Source organism: Ovis aries, chromosome 1 (genome assembly GCF_016772045.2).
Source record: "Ovis aries strain OAR_USU_Benz2616 breed Rambouillet chromosome 1, ARS-UI_Ramb_v3.0, whole genome shotgun sequence".
Classification (NCBI taxonomy): Eukaryota; Metazoa; Chordata; class Mammalia; order Artiodactyla; family Bovidae; genus Ovis; species Ovis aries.
In genome coordinates, this window is record NC_056054.1 from 108,267,160 (window position 1) to 108,293,831 (window position 26,672).

General features: G+C 42.2%; 1 protein-coding gene across 3 annotated transcripts; it reads left to right on the forward strand.

Annotated features, from left to right (window-relative positions):
• The first annotated feature begins 5,963 nt into the window (after positions 1 to 5,963).
• On the forward strand, positions 5,964 to 23,565 carry LOC121817794 (Fc receptor-like protein 2). Of its 3 annotated transcripts, none has more exons than XM_060403232.1 (8): positions 5,964 to 6,089; positions 7,562 to 7,582; positions 8,515 to 8,661; positions 11,795 to 12,055; positions 12,281 to 12,562; positions 15,097 to 15,375; positions 19,890 to 20,210; positions 21,456 to 23,565. In XM_060403232.1, exons 1-8 carry the CDS (start codon positions 6,059 to 6,061, stop codon positions 21,461 to 21,463), a joined length of 1,350 nt encoding a protein of 449 aa, XP_060259215.1. In that variant the 5' UTR covers positions 5,964 to 6,058; the 3' UTR covers positions 21,464 to 23,565. The 3 variants fall into 3 exon arrangements, with proteins under 3 accessions (XP_060259215.1, XP_060259210.1, XP_060259217.1); XM_060403227.1 differs by lacking the exon at positions 8,515 to 8,661 and adding an exon at positions 14,371 to 14,658; XM_060403234.1 differs by lacking the exon at positions 8,515 to 8,661.
• The last annotated feature ends 3,107 nt before the right edge of the window (positions 23,566 to 26,672 follow it).

The following is a 26,672-nucleotide window of genomic DNA, read 5'->3' on the forward strand; positions in this document are numbered from 1 at the left end:
TTGGTATAGTCAATGAAGCAGAAGTAGATAATTTTCTGGAATTCTCGTGCTTTTTCTTGGATCCAATGGATGTTGGCAATTTGATCTCTGGTTCCTCTGGCTTTTCTAAATCAAGCTTGAACATCTGGAAGTTCACAGTTCACATATTGTTGAAGTCTGGCTTGGAGAATTTTGAGCATTACTTTGCATGTGTGAGATGACTACAATTGTGTGGTAGTTTGAACATTCTTTGGCATTGCCCTTCTTTGGGACTGAAATGAAAACTAGTGACTATAGATTCTCCAAATACCACACTGTCTATGTCTGTGGTAGCCCCTGCAGCCTATAAAGAGAGAATGAAAAAAATTCCCGCCATGCCTGTTACTCAGATGCCTGGAAACAGACACAGACCACAGCAGCCAATGGGCCAGCCTTGAGCAGTTTGATTGATGATCACTCATGAACCCAGGCTGTTAACCCCTATTACTGACAGTTAGGCTTTTCTATAGGGATTAACCCTTGGTTTGAATAACAGAGAGCTCAGGGATGGATGATCATAAATATGCCCTTCTTGGTCAGGGGATTTGGAAAGGGAAAGATGTTTAGGTTCGCAAGAGCCTAGGCCATCCTCACTGTCTTCCACATCCCAACTCATAAGAGGCTGACACCCCCTGATGATTAGGAAGCTGATGCTCTAGCTTAGGTACAAGCCCTAGCAACTGCCCCTTCAGTAGATACAGCAGATTTAGTGCATAAAAAAGGGTGCCCACCACAATGTCTGGGTAGGGTGGCATAGTGCCAAAGATGCCAGGTTGCCTTTAAAATACAGCAACTTGGCTAATACAGTAACAGCATTTTTTGTGTGCTCTGAAAAGTATCCGAGACAACTGCCAAAGCAGTCTGGAGCCATCCCCCAGAGTTCCCAACTGGTAATGGACTGACAAACTGGTCATGTTGCCCTCCTCCCTCTGAGCAAAGATTCTAAATATGCCTTGGTTTGTTTGGCAACTGTGTCTGGCTTAACTCAAGCTCTTTTCTATTGCCAAGCAAACCAGGCTACCATTAGAAGACTGAAGAAACAGCACCATATACAGGCACACTTGTCAAACAGACCTTTAGGGTACATTTCAAAAATCATGGTATGGAAGATTGAGAAAAAGAATTTGACATTAAATGGAGGTTCCATCTCCCCTATCACCTGCAAGTTGCAGGTTAATTTTAAAAGAGAGAGAGAGGATATTAAAACAGCAGATTAAATTACTAACAGGTAAAACCACCTCGGCCAGGAAGACTAAAGTCATGTCCCAGGCTTTAATACATTTGAATGCTCAACCAGCAGGGCCTGCTGCCCCCATACACTAGACTGAGGAGCCCTGCTGAGGCACCAAATACTCTGAAGGTACAGAAATCATGGGAAACAGACACCGGATCAATGAGCTATGCTGCTGAGAACACCAAGCCCCATGACACCTGGGCAAGGAATTGTCTTCTGGAATTTTCCATGGGACATCTGTTACTGGGCCCTTTCCAGAATCTTGGACAGCAATATCATAGAAATGAATATGGTCTCCACAAGATTCCTAGGCATGCAAAGCTTTTTCTTAAAAGAAATAACTTAAGCAGAACAGAGAAGGCAGAAGAAAGATAAGAGAACCAGCTCCCCCAGTAGAAAGGGCAAGCTCCTTTTTATAACAAAAGGGAGAATCTGTCTCATGAACACTGGTGCTTTCCAGAAATCATCGGATTTCTTTGATCTGAAGCAGGTGATACCAGGGTGGCTTTCAGGAATAGGGAGCAACACTTCTATGAGGGGAAAGAAATACATGAGACTTTACTGTAAGAGTACAGGAACAGATAAGGTTAAAATCTATAGTTGAACTTCCTGTTTTATGGCAGCTAAGTATACTTATTAGTGCAACAGAGATAAAGCTAATTTTTTTTTTATTCCTGCAAACCTAGCTTTTTGTCTCTAGGACTTGGGTCCCCAGGGCCTTTGTTCTTTAGTTTATAAGGCCTGTTTGGGTCAAGGCATTCCCTGGTCTTTTTCCAAAATGGCTGTACTCCTGTCTTTCTGTCTCAGTCCCACCAGGATGAGTGAGTTACTTTGCAGACTTGGGTGAGGGGGACCTACTCAGTCTCCACTGGGATCCTATTGCCCCACTACAAACAGGACTTGTTGAAACACATTATACCTGGAATGGGATACACCCTATTGAGAAAGGAGAGAAGGCAAGAGTTCTGTTCCGGCGTATTTTTCCCTCAGACCATCTCCTCAGGCCTGACTACCACCTCCCCCAGCGCACAACCAAGTCAAGTTCCTAGATACCAATTTCATTCTCCTCAAGGTCGGGTGGCCAGGTTCTGTTTTCCATTTTGTAATCATGTGGGCACTGTCTGTTCCCTCCATTGGTCTGGAGGACATTACAGCATATATATAACTCCTTACAAACTTCACCCAGCAAGTCTTAAATGACAGCCAGCAAAGCCTGTCCTTACAGAACCCTGAAATGCTCTCAATAGAAGAGAAAAGCTGTGCTCCAAGATAAAATGGTCTTGGACATCATTATTGCCTCACAAGGCGAAAGTTGTGCCATGATCCACAGTGTTGTATGTTCATAGCTGATATGCTAATGTGATCATCTTTAAACCATATAAAAACACAAGTAAACACTCTGAGTGATCTGACCCTACCCTGGGGGACTTAGTAAATCCATGACTTGGATCATAGACTTGTTAGTGGAAAAAACTGTTACTTACGTTAGTAATCATTATCTTGATTTGTGTTTTCTCTTACAGGTACCTCTATTACTGCCATGGTATCTGACTCTGGTGCAGCTAGATAACGGCCAAACAAACCACCTCCAGGCTGGTGAGACCCCTTGCTGACTACTCAGGGCACACTGTGCAAGAAAGGCTGTATGAGATTGTAAGAGTCAATCTCCAAAGGCAAAGTGTTAATGGAAGTAATCAGAGCACATGACTGTCAATGACCCAAGAACTGGACTCAGACAATTATAGGCTCATCACTCCTCTGTGTTCCCACAGTGGGAGCCACTTTCAAGGACACAGCCTTGAGATAGAAGTGCATTACTGAGATCATATGGACAGGGTACATGTCTGAACCCAGCTAAAGCCTCTAAATAAACTCTTAAAATGTGGTTCAGTTCAGTTCAGTCACTCAGTCGTGTCCGACTCTTTGCAACCCCATGAATCGCAGCACAGCAGGCCTCCCTGTCCATCACCAGTTCCCGGAGTTCACTCAAACTCATGTACATCGAGTCAGTGATGCCATCCAGCCATCTCATCCTCTGTTGTCCCCTTCTCCTCCTGCCCGCAATCCCTCCCAGCATCAGGGTCTTTTCCAATGAGTCAACTCTTCGCACAAGGTGGCCAAATTATTGGAGTTTCAGCATCAGTCCTTCCAATGAACACCCAGGACTGGTCTCCTTTAGGATGGACTGGTTGGATCTCCTTGCAGTCCAAGGGACTCTCAAAGAGTCCTCTCCAACACCACAGTTCAAAATCATCAATTCTTCGGTGCTCAGCTTTCTTCACAGTCCAACTCTCACATCCATACATGACCACTGAAAAAACCATAGCCTTGACTAGGCAGACATTTGTTGGTAAAGTAATGTCTCTGCTTTTCAATATGCTATCTAGGTTGGTCATAACTTTCTTTCCAAGGAGTAAGCATCCTTTAATTTCATGGCTGCAATCACCATTTACAGTGATTTTGGAGCCCCAAAAATAAAATCTGGCACTGTTTCCACTATCTCTCCATCTATTTTCCATGAAGTGATGGGACCAGATGTCATGATCTTCATTTTCTGAATGTTGAGCTTTAAGCCAACTTTTTCACTCTCCTATTTCACTTTCATCAAGAGGTTTTTTAGTTCCTCTTCACTTTCTGCCATAAGGGTGGTGTCATCTGCATATCTGAGGTTATTGATACTTCTCCCAGCAATCTTGATTCCAGCTTGTGCTACTTCCAGCCCAGCATTTCTCATTATGTACTCTGCATATAAGTTAAATAAGCAGGGTGGCAATATACAGACTTGACATACTCCTTTTCCTATTTGGAACCAGTCTGTTGTTCCATGTCCAGTTCTAACTGTTGCTTCCTGAGCTGTAGGTTTCTCAAAAGGCAGGTCATAGGTGAGTGCAAAAATCACTTACTTGTGGCCACTCAAGACAAACCTCATAAGTTCCCTTGCTTATTAAACCTGCCACATACCAATCTGGAGTGGTCTTCATCTATCCTTGCCTTCTATGTGTGAGGGCCATTTGGAGGAACCAACAAATTCCTAGTGAAGTGTTCATTCGCCATGTTTATTCCATTGTCAATATTCCTTCCTGGTATGGCTTACAAGATAATAATATTTAGGTTTTGCCCCCACCTAAATGTGTTTTTGGTCTCATCTCAACAATGCACACACTGATAGCATCAAGTGGGGAACATGGAAAAAGAAAGGTTTTTACTGAGAGGGAGCTTCTAATGCTTGTATAATCCCACCCACCATTTAGGTCTCTACAAGTTATTCTCCACTTGAACCACTTTTATCCCACCCTGATTCGTTCTCTGCCTTTCTTGGCTGCTCTGTGCCCTGGCTTGCTGACCCCTGCACACTACATCAGTCAGCCCCACCAATTTGCAGTTGGACTCCATCAGTAGAAGAGAGAATGCTAAGGAAGACAGGGCAGCAGGGAGCGGTCAGGGCATCCCCTCTCCCTCTCAGCCTCAGTGCCTCATCTCCAGCAGTAGCTGCATCCTCCACAGTCACAGCTCTGCCTGGTGGCCCCTCCTTGGTGACTCCAGTTCACATTGGGCTTTTGTAACTCTCCTTCCTCCCCTTGCTTCTTCAGTACAGGGGCTGAAACAGTGTCCCACTGTGATTGGCCTTGAGGTGACTCATCATCTTTAGTTTGTTATTTCAACCCTGTCCACATCTCTATAAGTCAGTCCTTTCATTAAAGCGTTTTCTTTCAAGACTAGTTTGAGTCTATTTCCAGCCTGATACAAGAGCTCTCTTCCAAAATTGATTCTTGACCTTTGGAATGTGAGGAGACAGATGTGACCTGTCCTGTGGGTGTTAAAGCCCTTCAGATCACTGTAAAGTAATTTGGGGCTAATACCTCAAGGTTAATGCCACAGAGTGTATTACTTTTTCCATTCTGCTTGTATCTGTCTGGAACATCTCATGGGCAGAGATGACTTGGGTTGGGCTGAATTTGTATCCTCCTGAGTTCCTGGACTACATAATACCATCTAATACCATTCTAATCCACCATCATTTTTAACAAATGCTTATTATTTCTTCATATGGTAAAGCAGATCTCCAAAGAGCAGCATCCATGTGGTGTTAGCATGGTGTCACAATATTAGGAATTCCATAACAGACCATGCATTCTGAGCGGTAAAAGGGATTTCTCTTTCAAAAAGACCATGAAGGTAATATGAATTTTAGTAGGCCCAGAATTAAATCAACAGTCACTGCAGAGTCAAAACAAGTTAGACAGCTTCTCTAGAGGGACCTTAGCTACATGGAGAAGGCATCTTACATTTTAAGGAGCATTTCTAATCAAAACACACATATCTGAGCAAGTCTGTAAAGAAGAATATTTAGAGACTTCCCTGGTGGCCCAGTGGTTAAGAATCTGCCTTTCAGTGCGGGAGACATGGGTTTGATCCCTGGTCAGGGAACTAAGATCCCCCATATTGCAGGGCAACTCAGCCTGCACACAGAAACTATTGAGCCTGAGTGTTCTAGAGCCCACACACCACAACCAAGACCCAGCACAGCCTCCACTCCTCTCAAAAAAAAAAACACACACACACAAAAAAAAAAAAAACCAGAAGAACAACATTTACTTTCTCAGCATATGTGGGGCTGGGGGTGAGGACAATGCTGATTGTCAAACAGAGAGATTTCCTACTTCCTTTTTTTTTAATTTCTATAAAATAAAACCTGAACCACACAGTGCCCAATCCTGGCTTCACAGTCCATGGAGATAGACTGTGGATTCTGCTTTGGGACCTGAGCTGCACCAGTCACTGGGAGAACTTCTCACCTCTAGCCTCATGTTCCTGTGGCCTTTGCTTCTGGTCCTTGGTGGGTAGGATGCTACAGCAGGATTTGGGGACAGCCGGGGCAGAACTGGGCTTCCCTCATGGCTCAGAGGGTAAAGAATCTGCTTGCCAATGCAGGAGACCTGGGTTCGATCCCTGGGTCAGGAAGATTCCCTGGAGAAGGGAATGGCTACCCACTCCAGTATTCTTGCCTGAAGAATCCCATGGACAGAGGAGTCTATGGGCTACAGTTCATGGGGTAGCAAAGAGCTGGGTGACTAACTGAGTGACTAACACACACACACACACACACGCACACACACACACACACACACACACACGGCAGAATCACCTATACCTGGGCACCCAGAATCTCTTCTTTTTCTGCTAGGATTAGTAGCAATGGGCTTCAGTTTCTAATAACTCAGGACCAATAATAGGTAATATGCAAATGAGTACTGATGAGCAGGGTTCCCAGGAAAAACAAAGGACTGTGAGTTTCTTTTCTAAATACTACTGCCTTCTCCCTTTGTTTAATAACCATTTCTACTTTGATCTCTAACAAAATTGGAAAGCTTCTTAAAAGGACATCAAAGGAATTTTGTTAGGATAAATTTTATTTCTAACCCATTTAAATCCTCCTCTGCCACCAACCCCACTTCCACTTCAAATTACCACATTTTTGGTTAAACTCCAACTTTCCTAGACTTAGGTTTTGGAGAGGCTTCAATACTTGCTACCCAGAGATGAGACTGTGTTTTTTGCTGATTAATATGACTCTTGTGCGTATGCATGCTCAGTCACTCAGTCATGTCCAACTCTTTGAGAACCCATGGACTGTAGCCCACAGGCTCCTCTGTCCACGTGATTCTCCAGGCAAGAATACTGGGAGTGGGTTGCCATGCCCTTCTCCAGGGGATCTTTCCCACCCAGGGACTAAACCACCATTTCCTGTCTCTTGCATTGCAGGCACTTACCTCTGAGCCAAGCCATGGCTCTTGTATATGGATGCAAATATAATACTAGATCTAAATAGGGGGAAAAGAAGAAACAGTGTCAAAAGGACACCTCCATTTCCTTCCCGACCCTTCCTGGTTTGTGTGTTGCCACCAGGCAGGCAATGTATCTCAAAATAAAACAAAACAAACAAAAATCAGTCTTAAAGAGAGAAGGTGGGAGAGGAGATAGTAAGTCATGAAACTTCTGAGAATTTACTTGCAAAATAACCAACTTCTGGTAAAGGAGATGGTTTATGTTTACAGAGTGTTTTGTCTTACAAAACAAACATTCAGTTCTACAGGAATGTTGTGAAGGTAGGAAGGGGAGATAGGAGGGAAAATAGAGGAACTGAGGGAAGAAGGATGGAAGGGAAGGGAGGGTAGGGGTAGAGGGAAGAAGGGGTAGAGGAAAGGGGAAAAGAGAATTGCTGGAAATATTTTTAGAGAGTTATAACCTTTTTAAAAAAGATATTTATTCTAGTCTTGTAGTAACCTCTCTGACTCTGTTCCCCTACAGCTCCTATCAGCGTGCAGTCAGGTGAGTTACTCTTTTGGTGGTGGTGTTCTTCTAGACCTCTAGGAACCATAGTTATTCTGCTATGCAAGGAAGATACCACTTCCCCCAGCCTCTTAGGTGAGGGTTTTGGAGATCAGGGCTTGGACTGGGGTGAAGAGAGCAGGAGGCCAGTGTCTCACCTTGGTCATAGCCGGGGCAGGAGTGCTCTGACGTCACATTCATCTTTGCTACCTGCCTGCTTGATGGGCAAAAGACCCTACCCTGACACTCCAAGGCAATGAATTCCTCCACCTTTACTACTAAGCCCTGGGACAGGAAAGAATTTAACTTATGAAGAGAAAGCAAATCATGCAATGTAGTATCGGGAAAATGTTCTCCTGGTTTCATCCACAGGAGCTCAGTTGCCTCCACCAGAAGCACTAGAGACAGTGATGGAAAATATTTATAATAGAAAACCAGTGGGCTAGGGAGAGGCTGTGTAAAAAACAAGAACTTCCCTCAATCTTATATTTGGATTGCAAACTACCCATGTCTAACTTTTCTTTCTTTTTTTTAATTAAAATTCTAATGTAATGAAAAAGAAAGTTTGCTTTTATATTAACCTGGAAAGTTACACTTTCTTCTTTAATGATTCCTTGGAGAGAGTATTTATCCTGCTATAGGCATGGAAAGTGATACTTATAAATCTAGTACTTTTATATCTGGTGATCTAAATTACATTACATTTTGTTATTTTAAGCAAAAATGTTCTTAACACATTAGAGAGTCTCTGAATCAGCTTCATAGGATCCAGTGAACTCCCTGAAATTGTAGTATAATGTGTACATATGTACAATTGTACGTTCCTCAAGGGAATGGCATGCATGCATGCTAAGTCACTTCAGTTGTGTCTGACTCTGTGTGACCCTATGGACTGTAGCCCACCAAGCTCCTTTGTCCATGGGATTCTCCAGGCAAGAATATTGGAGTGGGTTGCCATGCCCTCCTCCAGGGGATCTTCCTGACCCAGGGACTGAACCCAAGTTGCTTATGTCTCCTGCACTGGCAGGCTGGTTCTTTACCACTAGCACCATCTGGGAAGCCCTCAAAGGAATGGATCTGTAAGTACACAGGGAAAAGGGTCCAATCTTTGTTCCAGACTCTGTGTAACCTGTAGTCACATTTCTTATCTAACTCCAGCCCTTGTCAATATTACCAAGTTGGTCATATAAATCTTATTTTTCAAATATTTCTTTAATTAAGTTTTAATTTCTGTAATCTTCACTGAAAGTGAAGTGAAAGTAAAAGTTGCTCATGTTCGACTCTTTGCAACCCCATTGACTATACAGTCCATGGAATTCTCCAGGCCAGAATACTGGAGTGGGTAGCCTTTCCCTCCTCCAGGGGATCTTTCCAACCCAGGGATCGAACTGAAGTCTCTCGAATTGCAGATGGATTCTTTACCAGCTGAGCCACAGGGGAAGCCCAAGAATACTGGAGTGGGTAGCCTATCCTTCTCCAGTGGATCTTCCCGACCCAGGAAGATCCAGGAATCAAAGCGAAGTCTCCTGCATTGCAGGTGGATTCTTTACCAACTGAGCTATCAGGGAAGCAAAACCTTGCCCAATGTTGAGGAAGAAAACTTTAGGTCTCCAGAAGGACTTAAGACTTCTTTTTCTTTATCAATACTTATGACTCCCACCATCCACTCCAACCTCCTAGCCTAATGGTGGGGCTTTTGAAGTAGCTAAAAAAATATGGAGTAGTCATCTCTGAAATTATTTGATCATTTTGTTCTATCAGGAAAAAAATTTGAGCATGTACCTTTAATGTATTATATATATGGTGGTGGTGGTGGTTTAGTCCCTAAGTTTTGTCCTACTCTTGCAACCCCATGGACTGTAGTCCACCAGGCTCCTCTGTCCATGGGATTTCCCAGGCAAGAATACTGGGATGGGTCACCTTTTACTTCTCCAATTATATAAGTATAGATCCCTATATTGAGTGTGAATGTTGTAAAATACAACAAAAACAGAAAATTTAAAAGATGAGAAAATGTTTATCATAATATGAAAGCTTTCTCTCCACCTCCTTACGAATCCCACTTTGCATTTTTTTAATTGAAGTATAGCTGGCTTACATATTTGTGAGATTCTGGTTTTCAGCAGAGTGATTCAGTTATATATATATACATTCTTTTTCATTTGTTTCCCTGTGCTATAAACACTTGTTGTTTATTTTATATATAATAGTTTGTATCTACTAATCCCAAACTCCTAATTTATCCTTTTTCCCCTTTTGCCTTTGATAACCATAAATTTGCTTTCTATGTCTGTCTGTTTCTGTTTTATAAATAAGTACATTTGTATCATATTTTAGAGTCTACATATAGGTGGGATATAGTATTTGCCTTTCTCTGACTTATTTCACTTGGTATGATAATCTCTGGGTCCATCCACATTGCTGCAAATGGCATTATTTCACTCTTGTATGACTGAGTAGTATTCCACTTATTAGTGGAGGACAGGGAAGTCTGGTGTGCTACATTCCATGGGGTTGCAAAGAGTCAGACACAGCTTAGCGACTGAACAACAACAGCTATGGTATTCCATTGTGCGTGTACATCCATATTAATATACATATACATGTTCTTTATCCATTCATCTGTCAATGAACATCTAGGCCGCTTCCACTGCAAATAGTGCTACTGTAAACATTGGGGTGCAAGGGTCTTTTTGGAGTTTTCATTGATCCCACTTTGAAGACTCGATCTTGACATCACGAGACAAGACACTGAGACCTAGCACTCTTTCCCTCCACCGTAAACTCATGGCTGAAGGGGTGAGCTGGGCAGACAGCCCCTCTCAAGGGCAGTCTCTTTTCCCACTCTGTTCCTTCATCTCTGGCACTGCCTCTCTTGACACTGAAGGAGAATGATCCAAAGTTCGGACCAGGGATTAGATTTTACATCAGAACAACAAATATTTTCCCTGCAGTTTATCCCAATGTACTACAATACCCCAATGTACTATGCTGAAGAATTGATGCTTTTGAACCGTGGTGCTGGAGAAGACTCTTGAGAGTCCCTTGGACAGCAAGGAGATCCAACCAGTCCATCCTAAAGGAAATCAGTCCTGAATATTCATTGTAAGGCTTGATGTTGAAGCTGAAATTTCAGTACTTTGGCCACCTGATGTGAAGAACCGACTCATTTGAAAAGACCCTGATGCTGGGAAAGATTGAAGGCAGGAGGAGAAAGGGATGACAGAGGATGAGATGGTTGGATGGCATCACCAACTCAATGGACATGAGTTTGAATAAACTCCAGGAGTTGGTGATGAACAGGGAGGCCCGGAGTGCTGCAATCCATGGGCTCACAGAGTTGGACACGACTGAGCAACTGAACTGAACTACAATTCCAAATTGATTTTTAAACCTGAATTTCTAGTTCCACTGTCAACCAAAAAATTTTCCCCCAAAGAGGCCCAAGGCTGCAGGGTTAAGTCACAGAGCACTGTTGTGGTTGACTCCCCCTTCTTTCTGCACAAACTTTCAGGCAATAGTCTCTTGCTCCTCTCCACTGTACTGTTTTCTTTCCCTCCTGGGGCAGATCCAAAACACCGAGCTGTTCGTGCACTCTCTAGTGACCACTCTCTTTTATGAGGAGGCAATGACCTGAATAGAAGAGGAGCCCATTTCTCTTCTTAGGGATCATCCAGATGCCTCTGAAAAAAGCATCCAAGTGAGGAATTATGAATATTGAAGCTGTAGATCCCAGGGCTGATATCTCAGTGACCCAGACTGTTTCATCCAAGGAGAATGACAAAGGGAAGCTTTTTGAATTATACTCCTGGGCTGAGCCTCTAAGGAATGACAAAAGCAAAGGTTATTTATGGCTGCCACAGGGATATGAGGTCACCTTGAATGGATATTAGGGGATGTTAAGTGGAACTGTTTTAAATCCGTATTTTCCAGAAAAGTATTGGCACCCAGGAAAAAAAAAAGGGATTAAATATTTTTAATAGACATAAAGCTATTAGGATGTATGGAAGACAAAATATGTCACTAAGTGAAACAGAGCTCACCTTTGCTGAGCAAAGAAGCCAAGAGAGCCAGTAGGTCCCAAGGGACCTATGGCTGCCCAGCTTCCTGTATATGAGTTTGCATTATCCCTCTGCCTTATAAACAGAATCTAGAGGGCTGGGATGGGAGTGGGGAGCCTTGGAATCATAGATATTTTTGCATCTTTTGCAGACTGGCTGACTATCGATATGCCATACTATGCCTATGAAGGAGACCAGGTGGTGGTGAGGTGCTCTGGCAGAGACAATAATAAAATAAAGAGACTGACGTTCTACAAAGATGGAGCTTGGCTACCCGCTTATTATAACACCTATATCATTTCAAATGCAAGACCCAGTGACAGTGGCTCCTATTATTGTAAGGCAAAAAGGAGAGTGTTCTTATTTATAGATGACACGGAACAAACAAGATCTGTATGGCTCACTGTCCGAGGTGAGGGTCTCACTTTTTAAGTGGATGAGACTGGGAAGGAGTAGGGCCTGTGTGGAAGGAGCAGGGTGCAGAGCAGAGAAGACCACCCAGGAAGGGAGAAATGGTGGGCGGCTGTGTGTCCTAGAGTCTGGGCCTGTTTCCTGCTCACTGGGGCTGAAAAGGCACTTCTCTACAGGAACTCTATACCTCACTGACTGGTGGCCTCTGTTTAATTCTTCCCTCCAGAGCTGTTTCCAACACCTCAACTGACAACCAGACCCTCGCAACCCACTGAGGGAGCCTCAGTAACCCTGTTCTGTGGTACCCAGCTCCCTGCAGACAGATCAGAAACCCAACTTCGCTACTCCTTCTACAGGGGTGGCTACACCCTGAGGTCAGACTGGGACTCACCAGAGTTTTGGATCTCAGAAATATGGATAGAAGACTCAGGATATTACTGGTGTGAGGCAAGGACAGTATCTCACAGTGTCTCAAAGCAGAGTCACCAGTCCTATATACAAGTGCAAAGTGAGCATTGGTACTGGGCTGCTAGGTTGGGCGGGCAGAGAAGAACTGTAGTTCCCATTCAGACCTGTGTTCTTCATTTCAACTGTGCTGCCTCTATGCCTGTGGTTGGGGGGCTACAATGACTTAACCAGGCTCTGCTTTATTAACTGCTACCATGGCATCATCTCCCAATAGTTCTGCTCTCCCTACCAGAAAAAAAAAAAAAAAAAAAAGGATTTCCCTGGTGGTCCAGCAGTTAAGACTCCATGATCCCAATGCAGAGGGTCCAGGTTCAATCCCTGGTCAGAGAACTAGATCCCATAGAAAGTGGAAGTGTTAGTCAATCAGTCGTGTCCAACTCTTTGCGACCCCATAAACTGTATCCCACTTGGCTCCTCTGTCCATGGAATTCTCCAGGCAAGAATACTGGAGTGGGTTGGCATTCCCTTCTCCAGGGGATCTTCCTGACTCAGGGATCAAACTCAGGTCTTCTGCATTGGAGGTAGATGCTTTATCATCTGAGCCACCCCACAATCAAAAGATCTCACAAGCTGCAACAAGATCCAGTGCAGCCAAATAAATAAATTTAAAATACATATGTATAATTTATATATGTATTTTAAAATAGTTCAAAAAATAATTTTTTAAAAAAAAGTAAAGAAGTATTTTTAAAAAACATAATAATCTCTCTGGAGCATTTATGTATGCTTAGCACTGAGGAATGCTCAGTGAACCAAGAGATAAATCACGGTCTCTGTCTGCAGAGAATGACCCCCAACTGGGAGGCACATTTAACCCAGCTAGAGCAACGAAGGAACAAAGTGATGATGGTGATAATGATGATGTGAGAAATATCAATAAGAATCCTCACCACTTACTAAAAGTTTACTAAATGTTAACCTGAAACCAAGCTGTTATATTCAATTCAGAACCCCTCTGATGCTCAAATATTTGCAGAGGGGAAGACTTGTAGAAAGTTTATCAAGTACTAGGAAGGCACTGATCAGAGCAGTTTTATATTTAGTCCTCAGAGTAACCCTGTGACGTAGGTGAAAATTATCTGTAAAGTGGATATTATGTCATCCTCACTTTACACATGAGGAACTGAAAGCACAGAGCTGTTTGGTGGCCTCCACCAAGGGAACCCAGCAAATAAGTGGCACAGCTGGAATCTGAACCCAGGCACTCTGGTGTCAGTTACATTTCCTATCTCAGCCACACCAGTGGAGAGTAGTACCAGTAACAGCCACCATTTGCTGGACATCTTCAGTGTAACAGGTTCTTTGTACATGCATGCTGTTTCATCTTCATGAGAACACTATGAAGTTAATATGATTATCCACACTTTACCTTTGAGAAAACTGAAGATCAGAGAGATTAACTAATCTATGAAGATCATGCAATGAATAAGTGATGGAAGTGGGTGAGGACTCCCCTGTCAGTCCCCTTCCCATTACTCCCGCTGTCCTGAGTTTATCTGGAGATCAGGAAGGAGCAAGATCACTAAGGGCTGTGGTCATTAGCAAAGGCTAATGAGTGTGGAGGAAGCGCAAGTTGGAATTTTTAGAGCATTCAGGAGCAGGGTGAGCCTACCTGAGGGCCCTCAGCATGTACCCTCCCTGATAAAAAAATACTTCTCTGCCTAAACATCCCACCAGCTCCACCTGCCATAATGGTCAGCAGGTGGTACCAACCTCCACTCCAGGCCCTCACCTTTCTGCACCCACAGAAGAGTGTATCTTCAAGTCCCATAAAAAGTGCCCCTGTCCAACATTCCAGCCCCATCCTCCTCCCATCATGCCCTCACCTGTCGTCCTGTGTTCACACAGGAATCCCTGTGTCTGGAGTGTTCCTGGAGACACAGCCCCAGAGGGACCAGGTGGTTAAAGGGGAGACGCTGGTCCTTGTCTGCTCTGTGGCCAAAGGCACCGGGAAAACCAAGTTCTTTTGGCACAGAGAGGACACAAGAGAGAGTCTGGGGCAGAAAAGTCAGCGCTCCCAGAGAGCAGAGCTGGAGATCCCGGTTATCCGGGAGAGCCATGCCGGACGCTACTACTGCACAGCTGACAACGGCTACGGCCTCATCCAGAGCCAGGCAGTGATCGTCACTGTGAGAAGTAAGTAGCTAATTCTCCTAATTAGCTGGAGAGTCCCAACTGCAATTGATTTCCTTCTGTGACAGTGAGGATGTTTCAAGGATAAGAATCAGGGCTGTGAAGAGGTTAGGAAACCATTAACATGCTAGGATTGTTATTGCAACGGTGGTGGCAGCGGTAGCAGTGACAACAGGGTCAGGAGAGCTAAAGGACGATGACAAGGGGAGACAGGAAGCAGGCTATGAGGCTCGGTCAGACATATGACCTCCAGAATTCCTCCCCAGAAATTGTCAAAGCTCCATAGGGAACCGTCTCTGCAGCGTTAGATCAGAAGGTGCGCTAATGGGAAGAAACCCCAGGGCTTGAGAGGTACTGTGTGGATACCGTGAGAATAGAGAGAGTGGGTTATAAGTCTGGGCCCGCACAAGAGACCCTCTCTGATGAACTGCCCTTTATCAGTTCCAGTGTCACGTCCTGTCCTCACCTTCAGTGTTCCTGGGGCCCAGGCCTTGACTGGGGACGTGGTGGAGCTTCGCTGTGAGGACAAGGGAGCATCTCCCCCCATTTTGTACCGGTTTTACCATGAAAATGTTCCCCTGGGGAACACCGCGGCGCCTTTTGGAGGAGGAGCGTCCTTCAACCTATCTGTGACCGCAAGGCATTCTGGGGCCTATGCTTGTGAGGCGGACAACGGCCTGGGGGCCCAGCGCAGTGACGTGGCGGTACTCTACGTGACAGGTAGGAAAAGTCCAAAGCCTCCTTCCAGAACACTGGTTGCCGTCATTCCAAACAGTGGCTTGTGTGTCCTTTCCATGGATTTTCCTCTCCCTCGAGGAATCGGAGTTCGACAAAAGAAGCTGTCAGCTCTCCCTGTCTCTCCTTCTCGCTGGTCTGAACATCATCATCACTGGCCTTCCGGTTTCCCTTTCACCATCAGATAGGTGTGAAATAGATACTTCACTAGGATCAAATCAGCCCTGGGAGTGGGGTAAGTGAGGCATGGAGAGAGGAGACAAAGATGATTGCATATTCAGAGCTCTCAGCGAGCAAGGAGCTACAACCAAACCTTGTCAATACTTAAGGAAACCGTGAAAACCCCATGAACAAGCCAGATTCTAGGATTCAAAACTTTACTAGGATTATCTCATTTAATCTCCATTGACAACTCTCATGTTACTAATGAGGAAATGATATTTAAAATAAGTAACTTACCCACCGTCACACAGCGAGTAGGTGCAAAGATGAAACTCTAGGCAAGAACTACAGAATTGAAAAACTGCTCCTTGCCACTAGTTTAAAATGATGGCTGTATATATAATATTTTCCCTTTAATTTATTATTGTGGAGAAGTGCCTTAATAAGTTTCTTAATATGGAATAATCATTGAATTCCTGTATAAACCCTTCTCAGTCATTATATCATAGGTAGCAGCTACGTACAACTTAATATTTATTTCAAATGTTTGCATCTTTATTTATGAGTTTTCTTTTTTGAACTAATTTTGGTTTCAGGGATAGGTTTGCCTCATAAGAATGTTTTCAGAAGTCTTCCATATTTTCTATGCTCTGCAGCAGTTTAATACTGTATTGGAATTATCTATTTGCAAAGTCTTTGGAACTAGCCTAAATGACATTCTGAGCGTCTTAAATCCTTACCTCCACTGTCAAATCTTTTTTATTAGTCTTCAAATTTTCTATTCCTTGTTAAAATAATTTGGGCGATTATACCTAAATTTATCACAGAATGTTGTCCATAGTATTCTCATCTAATTTTGAAACAGCCTTTATATATGCATTTATGCTCTCTTCTCATTTCTAGTTTGTGTGATCTCTTTTTCTTAATCATATTTGCCATATGCTTGTCAATTTTATTGCTCTTTTTAAAGAACCAGGCTTAGTTTTCTTATTCAAATATATTTGAGTTTTGGTTTTCTGATTCATTTGTTTCTCCTTTATCTTCAATATTTCTTTCTTCCGTTTCAGTTTATGTGGTTCTTTGATTTCTTAAACAAATGCTTATTCATTTTTCATCTTTGTTTCCTAGTAAATGAATTTAAAACTGTATAGTTTCTTCTAAGTACCACTTTCATCTCATCCTACAGATTTTGATGTATAATATTTTCATTTGTTTAATTTACAAAGTATGTAAAATTTGTGTTTCACTTAATTTTATAGCCTGAAACTTAATAATTCTTTATGAATAGGTTTTTATCCTCTTTTATTAGTTTCTTTTTTAAATTTTTATTGGAGTATATTTGATATGCAGTGTCATGTTAGTTTCAGGTGTATGGCAAGGCACACCAATTGTGCATGCATGCGTGCTAAGTCACTTCAGTTGTGTCCTACTCTTTGCCACCCGATGGACTGTAGCTCACCAGGCTCCTCTGTCCATGGGGATTCTCCAGGCAAGAATACCAGAATGGGTTGCTATTTCCTCCTCCAGGGCATCTTCCCGACCGAGGGATTGAACCCGTGTCCCTTGCATCTCCTGCATTGGCAGGCAGGTTCTTTACCACTTTGCCATCTGGGAAGCCCCAACCAGTTATACATGTACATATATCCACTCTGTTTTAGATTATTTTCCCATATAGGTCATTACAGAGTATTGAGTCAAATTCCTTGTGATATACAATGGATCTTATTAGTTATCTATTTTATATATAGTAGTGAAAACCCCATGGACGGAGGAGCCTGGTAGGCTGCAGTCCATGGGGTCGCTAGGAGTCGGACGCGACTGAGCAACTTCCCTTTCACTTTTCACTTTCATGCACTGGAGAAGGAAATGGCAACCCACTCCAGTGTCCTTGCCTGGAGAATCCCAGGGACAGGGGAACCTGGTGGGCTGCTGTCTCTGGAGTCGCATGGAGCCGGACACAACTGAAGCGACTTAGCAGGAGCAGCAGCAACAGCAGTGTGTATATGTCAATCCCAATCTTAAAATGTATTCCTCCCTCACTTACCCCATGGTAACCATAAACTTGTTTTCTACATTTGTGACTCTATTTCTGTTTTGTAGATAAGTTCATTTATATACTTTTTTAGATTCTTATAAATTTATTTCTAAAAACTTTTTATTATCCCTATATTAAATTTTATCAAAGAATATGACCTGTATCATTTGGTGATTTATAATAATATCTTTTGAAATAACATACAGTTAACATTTTTTCTAAATGCTATAAATGGAATTTGAAAAGAATGCGAATTTTCTATTTAGGATATGCAAAGTTCAGTTTTTATTTCTCTATTAAATTAAGCAAGTTGTTTGATGTATTCAGTTTCTATAGAGTCATATGCTCTTTTCAAGCTATTAATTTTTGAGCATCATATTCACATTATTACTTATAATTCTTAGAAACTTAGCTTTTTATAGGGGCTTTGTCATGAACTTGGTAATTGACTGTGTAAAATGGTGCATTTTTGTTTCAAATGACAGGAATCTCATACAAACAGGCTTGGGCCAGAAAAAAAATAGTAAAGTTGATGGGACAGGTCAGGAATGGACATGGCTTAATGTGTGACTAGCAAAGGGTTCTGTCTCTGTCTCCCCTCTTTCCTCTGCATTTCTCCATTAACTTCTCAGACAGGCAGAGCTGACCACTGACATCTTCAGTTTTATATCCCTCCTCTCTGCTAGATATCCCAAAGAAAAAAGTTTCTTTTTAATTATTTAAAAAAATTTTTAAGTAAAAAAAGAAATTTGGCTGAGCCACGTGATGTGCAGGATCTTAGTTACTTGACCAGAGATTGAACCCACACCCCCGGCAGTGGAAGCACAGAGTCTTAACTCTGTAAGGGAAGTCCCTAATTTTTTTTAATTGCAGCGTTGTTGATTTACAATGTCATTTTAATTTCAGGCTTACAACACAGTGATTCTGTTTTATATTCCTTTTAAGATTCTTTTCCGCTACACGTTATTACAAAATATTGAGTAGAGTTCTCTGTGCTTTACAGTAGGCCCTTGTTGGTTATCTATTTTATGTACAGTAGTGTGAATATGCTAATTCCCACCTCCTAATTTATGCCTCCACCACTTTCCCATTTGGTAACCATAACTTTGTTTACTATGTCTATGATTCTATTTCTGTTTTGTAGATAAGTTCATTTGTAGCCTTCTTTTTAGATTCCATGTATAAGTGACACTATGTGTTATCCATCTCTCTCTAACATTTCTTAGCATGATAATCTCTAAGTCCATCCATGTTGCTGCAAATGACATTATTCCATCCTTTGTTATGGCTGAGTGACATTCCATTGTATGTGTGTACCACGTCTTCTTTATCCATTCATCTGGCAGTGGACATTTAGGTTGCTTCCCTGTCTTGGCTTTTGTAAATAATGCTGCAATGAACGTTGGTGTTCATGTACCTGAGACAAGAGTCTCTTTAGACATTATTCCAGTTTAGACACAGACTAGAACAGACTTATGGACACGGGGCAGGGGCAGGTAAGAAGGAGAAGGCAGGACAAATGGAGAGAGTAGCATGGAAACATGTACACTAATGTATGTGAAATAGATAGCCGATGGGAATTTGCTGTATGACTCAGGGAACGCAAACCGGGGTTCTGTGACAACCTAGAGGGGTGGGATAGGGTGAGAGGTAGAAGGCAGACGTAAGAGGGAGGGGACATTTGTATACCTATGGCTGATCCATATTGATGAATAGCAGAAACCAACACAATATTATAATTATCTTTCAATTTAAATAAATAAATTAAAAACAATTGCTCCAGTTTAAGAAGCAAAAAAATAAAATAAATAAATAGAGATTAACCAGTCCATGTGATGTGTTCATCCTTTTCCTCTACAGAGAATATGGGCCTGTGACTGGTGAAGTCAGCAACAGAGTAGAGCAAAAGAAAACTGAGTAACTCAATTGACCTATTTTAGGCCTTTCTTTGTTCCAAGTCTCATTGTCCATTTTAAGGAAAGACCTGATTCTGGACTCCTCTTTCTCTAAGATCTTTTTGAGCTCATAAAAATCCAACCATAAGTCTCTATTGTGCCTGTATTCCTTTGTTTTCAGAAAGAAAGGCCTTTTCCCAGGTGACTTTGAGTGGAGGCCTTAGGTGGGGTGGGATGTGTTAGGAGATGGTAATGGCATGGGATAGAGCAAACCTTGGTGATTCCTGATTTAGCAGGTCCTCTGCTTCGTACCACATACCACCACCACTATCAAACAACCTCTCTTAACACTGGAAGCTGCCCTAAGAGGACATTTCTGAGTGTGCTCTGACCCCTTCTGTTCACAGAATTTCCGCCTAAAATACGCTTAGTGAATGGTCCCCACCGTTGTGAAGGGCGAGTGGAGGTAGAAAAGGAAGGTCACTGGGGCACCGTGTGTGATGACGGCTGGGACATGAAGGATGTGGCCGTGGTGTGCCGGGAGCTGGGCTGTGGAGCAGCCAAGCACACACCTGCAGGCATGTTGTATCTGCCAGTGGCAGAAGAGGACCAGCCTGTATTTATTCAGGTAGCCCTGTGCAATGGGACAGAAGCGGCACTGGCTGAATGTGAGCAGGTTGAGACCTTTGACTGTGGGCACGATGAGGATGCAGGCGCAGTGTGTGAAGGTAGGTCATGGCGGGGCCTGGTGAATGGGAACCAGCTTACTCTACTTCAAGGCCCTTGTCTATGCTACCGCCAACTCACCTTGCTAGTCACTGTTGCTCCGCCTGCCTTCAGGACCACTCACTCATTCTACATTAGCATGTGTTCAGGAAAACACCATTAGTTCATATTAGGCAGTCAAGAGTTGTAAGGGACTCTCCTACACATTCTGTTTGTAGGCTGTATCTGCCACTTCAAAAGACAAAATATTGGCATTTTCATGGCCATGAGTTTGACTATAATGCCAGGGAAATAATTCTGAAACCATAAAATTACACAGTTTGATTTTAATGGAGGTCACACTGCTTATATTGTTCTAATCAATATAGATTGATTAGAGCTGATGGGATTAGATTGTTCTATGTTCTAACCTAATCCCATCAGCTCTACTGTACTCTCTCCCTGAAATGCCTCTACTCATGGAAACAAATCCCCAAATAAGAGGAGTGCTTGGTAGGGAAGATGCACGTGCTTTTTCCTTCCCTAGGTTCTAATGAGACAGGGAGTGGGGAATGCAAGGCATGTCGAAAAGACTCTGGGTCTTCAAGGAAACCAGGCCACAAATTGATGGTAGAAGTAAAAAAAGTCCACTGCATTTCCCGTAGATTCTATTGAGCCTGTGACTAGAGCAGAAGCCAGTGGGACTGCTACCTCAGGCCCAGCCCCAGATCATGTCTCTGGAGGAGCACCCCAACTTCTGGGGCATCCTTCCAGAGGTGGTGAGAAGAAGCTTTTAGAACTATTGAGCCAAAGTCCAGTTTTAGGAATATCTAAAGGCCTGTGGCTCATTCAGGGAAATGGAATCAGCTTTGGAAACTGGAAAGGATCCAGGATTTGGTATCAACTATACAGAGCTTGAGTCCTGTCTCCCCCACTTACCAGCCCTATAAGCATCAAACTTCTCTGAAGCTCATAATCTCTGTCAGAAAAGTGGAATAACATCCGGTCCAGTCACAGAGCTGGGACGAGATCAAACACTCATCATTTATAAAGATCTGTGATGAAGAGCAAAATCTGGGAAGAAGTATCCAGGGCCTGCTACCGCTTGCTGATTTTGAATGGTCTCCATGAAAGGGGAGGTCTGGAACTCAGGGTTGGCCCTCTTCCATATCCTGGACCTCACCTCTCCAGGAAGACACCATGAGTTTGTCCGGACAATCCCTTTTTGTCTCTTCCTCTCCTTACCACCTATTCCCTTTTCTCTACAGCATTCTAGCCTAGTTCTTTTTGAAGATATGGAGACTGGAGGCCTGCAGACCTCAGAATCTCTGCTTTTTGACCTCCCAGCCCTGGGTGACCCAATGGCTCTGGACAGACCTTAATGCTTTACCTGTGGGTCACTTGACCCCTCAGCAGGATTCTAAATTGTTCTTCTGAGCCAAAGCATCAACTGTGCCTGCATCTGGGGCAAAACCTAGCTCCCAAAGAAGCCAAGCTCAGAGAATGTCTCCCTCTATACTGACACCTTGGCCCGGTCCTGGCTTTTCCAGTCTCTTTCAGAACTGCCTGGGGATCCCAATACTGTCTCCTTGAGCAGATGTAGCAGCTCCTGGGATGAAACAAGCAAGGAACTGATTGAGGTGGGCCCTACATCTCGTACAAAATATGTGCATGTGAAACAGACAAAAGAAAATGTGGGTATTTGATTGTGTTTCCAAGTGACTTGGGAAGAAAGTAGCTCTTATTTCTTTTTAGAATATTTTTTAAATTACAAATATAAAACACATTATAAAAAGAAGAGTATAGAAAAAGGAAAATAAAAACCAGCCAAAATTTTAACACTCAGAAGTAACTCCTGTTAATATTCTGATAATTCTAAAATGTTTTATAAATATATATGAATGAATATGTATATTTTATTTTATTTTACTGCAAGCTACCTATTATTTTATACTGTTCATTAAATTTTAAAATGCAATAGTAACATTCCATTAACACTAATCTCCTGTATGTGTGTTTTCACAAAAACTATACGTGTGTGTGTGTTTTGACAAAAGCTGAAAGCAAGAGTGTTAGTCACTCAGTCATGTCTGACTCTTTGCGACTGCATGGACTGTAGCCTGGCAGGCTCTATCCACGGGATTCTCCAGGCAAGAACACTAGAGTTGGTTGCCTAGATCTCAAAAAATACTTGAGAGATTTCTCTTAGAAATTAATAACTAAATTTTGAATCTGAGTGGATATGGGAAGAAGAAAACTGAAAAGATATGTTTCTTTGTCAACAGTTCTCCTTATAATGAATAATTATCACAGCCTTACCTGGTTGTAATATATATTAATATCCTGCTGAATTCCATTTGATAGTATCTTACATAAGATTTTTGCATAGGTATTCATAATGAAGATTTGTCTGTAGTTTTTTATACTTTCTTTGAAAAGCTTGAATGAATGCTGTGTTGGTTTCTGATTAATTTGAAAGATTTCTTTCTCTGTGACTGCTAAAAAAATGTAAATACTACTAAATTTATCTTCTTGAAGACTAAAAAATATTAGTGAGTGAAACCATCTGACTTGATATGTTTGGAGATGTGGCTCTCCAATAATGTTCTCAATTTTCTTCACTATTATTGATCTATTTATTTAACTTTCTCTTCTTGAAGAAAAATGATAATTTATATTTTCCTAGAAAGTCATCCATTTAATATAGGTTTTCAAAAGATGTATGTTTAATTCATTGTCCCTTCTTTCTTGAGTAGCCTATTCAGTGGTTTATCTATTTTGTAATATAAAAGCTTTTAAGTTTATTCATATATTCTACTGGGGTTTTCTGTTTGATATATTCATTAATGTCTGCTTTAGTCTTCATTGGTTTTGGTGATATTTTTCTAAGTTCTTAGTTAATTTGTGCCTAGTTGATTTATTTTTATTTTTCCTTGTTGGTACTTTTTCCGATTGTTTAAAGACCTGTTTTAATCATGTCTCTTAAGTTTTGATAGGTAGTGTTTTGGTTATAATTGTTATCAAGTCTGTAATATCAGTTTTATTTTCTCCTTTGACCTCAAAAATGTTTTAAAATAGGAAATTTTTTAGTTGCCTGGTGAAAGGATTTTCCCTTAATTTTGTGATTTTTAAAAATAATTGATTGCATTTATAATTTTTTAAGGTTTTCTTTGTGATCTACCTTTGGTAGATCATCTGTGAGTACTTAAAAGAAAGTGAATTCCCTGTTACTGGAGTCAATGTATATTTATTATGAATTTCTTATTAATCATATTATTTGATTCATATGCACCCTTACTTTTTAATCTGCTTGATCTACTGCGGGTCTACAGGTGTCATTTGTTATTGTCATTGTCATTAAATTTATTTCTCCTTCCATTTCCTGCAGTCCATGTGTCAAGTATTGATATTTTGATGACATGATATTTACTTCCAAAGATTTATGAGGCTTAGAGCTTTCTCATACATCTTAGCCTTTTCCACTTTCCTTCAGTGTTTTCTGCCTTGATATGTCTTTGTCCAGTCTTGCACTTCTAACTTTCTGAGTGACTTTCCTTTAGATATATCCCTTATATATAGCATATAGGGCTTTTTGTTTGTTTTTTTTCTTTAAATTTATCTTATTCAAGTACAGTTGATTTACAGTGTTGTGTTAATGTAACATATAGTTACATATAGTTGAGTTTTGGTTTTGTACTGGATACAAATTTTATTTTAACTATTTGCCTTTTCACTCTACATTTTCTCTTATTACTTTCTTCATTTCTTGGTTCCTTTTTGTTTTCCTTCCTCTTTGTTTTGTAACCTCGGATGCTGAGTTAATCACACTCCTCAGCTCATGGCTCACTCCCATAGTGGGACCATACCTATTTTCTCTAGCTTTCTTTACTCATAGCCTTGTATCTTTAGGTGCTCTTCTCATTCCTTGGTCTCCAACCATTCTGATGCATTTGATGTGTTACCTTCACTTACATGCATTATTTGTGGTGAGCCTAATTTTTTTGTTTGCCTATGCTGTTGCTCCATTTTTCTTTTGGTGCTTTTTTTTTTTAATTTATGCACGTTACTGTGTGTACATCTAATTCATTGCTGCTAATTTCTGCACATTATTCCACTACACTGTCCGTGTCTAATCCCCCAGTGATGGGCACATAGATTATCCCCATCTTGCCTCTACTGCAGACACTGACTAACTTCCTTTGTCATGTTCCACCAAGGACATGTGTGAGAATTTTTCTGAATATATATCTGAGAGTGAGATTAATACAACAAGTAATGCCAGGTGGTCCCCCAAATTGCTCCTGCTCCCAGAAGTGCAAGACCATCCCCTAATCTGACATCCCAAGCAACCTTTGGAAAGTGAAAATGTTAGTTGCTCAGTCATGTCCGACTCCTTGCAACCTCATGGACTGTATCCTGCCAGGCTCCTCTGTCTTTGGAATTCTCCAGGCAAGAATACTGCAGTGGGTTGCCATTCCCTTTTCCAGGGTATTTTCATGACCCAGGGATTGAAACTGAGTCTCCTGCATTGCAGGCAGATGCTTTATTAACTGAGCCACCCTGCAACTAAGCAATCTTTGGCATAAGTAAATTAATTAGCCAATTAATTAATTAACCCTTTAAATCTTGCCAATCAAGTGGGCATAAAGAGAGATCTTACTGACACTTTTGTTTCCATTTTTCTAATTATCATGCTCTTGTTAGCCTTTTGTGAAGTTGCTCAGTCGTCTCCGACTTTTTGCGACCTCGTGGACTGTAGCCCACCAGGCTCCTCTGTCCATGGGATTCTCCAGGCAAGAATACTGGAGTGGGTTGCCATTTCCTTCTCCAGGGATCTTCCCAACCCAGGGATTGAACCCAGGTCTCCTGCATTGCAGGCAGATGCTTTACCCTCTGAGCCACCAGGGAAGCCCTAAGAAATAGCTGCTTGCCCATTTTTTAATTGAAGTAGAGTTGATTTATGATACTGTGTTTGTTTCAGGTGTACAGCAAAGTGGTGCAGTTATATAGGTATAGATATATATTCAGATACTAGTTATCTATCGGCTTCCCAGGTAAAGCCACTTCCCAGGCTCAGTGGTAAAGAAACTGCCTGCCAATCAATGCAGGAGACGCAAGAGACGTGGGTTTGATCCCTGGGTCAGGAAGATCCCTTGGAGAAGGAAATGGCAACTCACTCCAGTATTCTTGCCCGGAAAATTCCATGGACAAAGGAGCCTGACAGACTACAGTCCATGGGGTCCCAAAGATTTGGAAACAACTGAGTGTGTACATGTGCACGCACACACGTACACACACAGTCTATGGAGTAGTTAAAGCAACAGATTCTTCTGGCTGTATGAAACCCAACTTCACTCCAGCTTCTGCAAAAATGGCAGAGCTTCTGGCAAAAGGCTGAAGTAAGCCCCAGGAGCTTCACATTCAGGGGATAGAGGGGAAAAAAAGACTCTGGTGTAGAGATGTCAGAGAGAGAATGAGAATGTCACAGGCTATAGGAAGAAAACCAATAACTCCAGACTCATGTAATCAGTGTCAGAGGGACCAGTGTGCCAGACTGGAGCTGAGAAGATGGAAGCTAATATATCTGTTTATTCTTTTTCTGTTTCGATCTTGGAATTAGGGTTCTGCTTGAAAGTAGGTAGGTCCTGGGCTTCCCTGGTGGCTCAGCGGTAAAGAATCTGCCTGACAGTCCAGGAGATGCCCCTAATCCAGGAAGATCCCACATGCCACAGAGCAACTTGAGCCTATGCTCTAGAGCCCAGGGGCTACAGCTACTGAGCCTGAGTCCTGCAACCACTGAAGCCCATGCACCCTACAGCCCATCTGCGGACTCTAGAGCCCACACTCCGTTGTGTTCAAGATCGCTTTCCTTTCCCATAGTAAGGTATCCAGTGGCTGATCACTACTGGGGCATAGAAGCAGGGGCCCTTCACTCCAGCTCAGGACCACTTTGAGAGAACACCCCAGTCCAAGTTACCTAGGGGAGTTGACTGAGACCTCTGTGGAGATTGCATCTAAAGGAGGAGGTGAGATAAACTGGGAGATGAGGACTGACATACATATATGAAGACGTGGCAAGAGTACACAGAAGAACTGTACAAAAAAAGATCTTCATGACCCAGATAACCACAATGGTGTGATCACTCACTAGAGCCAGACATCCTAGAATGTGAAGTCAAGTGGGCCTTAGAAAGCATCACTACGAGCAAAGCTAGTGGAGGTGATGGAATTCCAGTTGAGCTACCTCAAGTCCTAAAAGATGCTGTTAAAGTACTACACTCAATATCCCAGAAAATTTGGAAAACTCAGCAGTGGCCACAGGACTGGAAAAGGTCAGTTTTCATTCCAATCCTAAATAAAGGCAATGCCAAAGAATTCTCAAAGTACTGTACAATTGCACTCATCTCACACACTAGCAAAGTAATGCTCAAAATTCTCTAAGCAAGGCTTCAACAGTATATGAACTGAGAACTTTCAGATGTTCA

Excerpts from the sequence above, each read along its gene's own strand:
- LOC121817794 (XM_060403227.1), top strand. The coding sequence starts at position 6,059 with ATGTTCCTGTGGCCTTTGCTTCTGGTCCTTG. Across the intron at positions 14,659-15,096 it reads AGTGATCGTCACTGTGAGAA|TTCCAGTGTCACGTCCTGTC; the intron begins GTAAGTAGCTAA and ends GCCCTTTATCAG. Across the intron at positions 15,376-19,889 it reads GGCGGTACTCTACGTGACAG|AATTTCCGCCTAAAATACGC; the intron begins GTAGGAAAAGTC and ends TTCTGTTCACAG.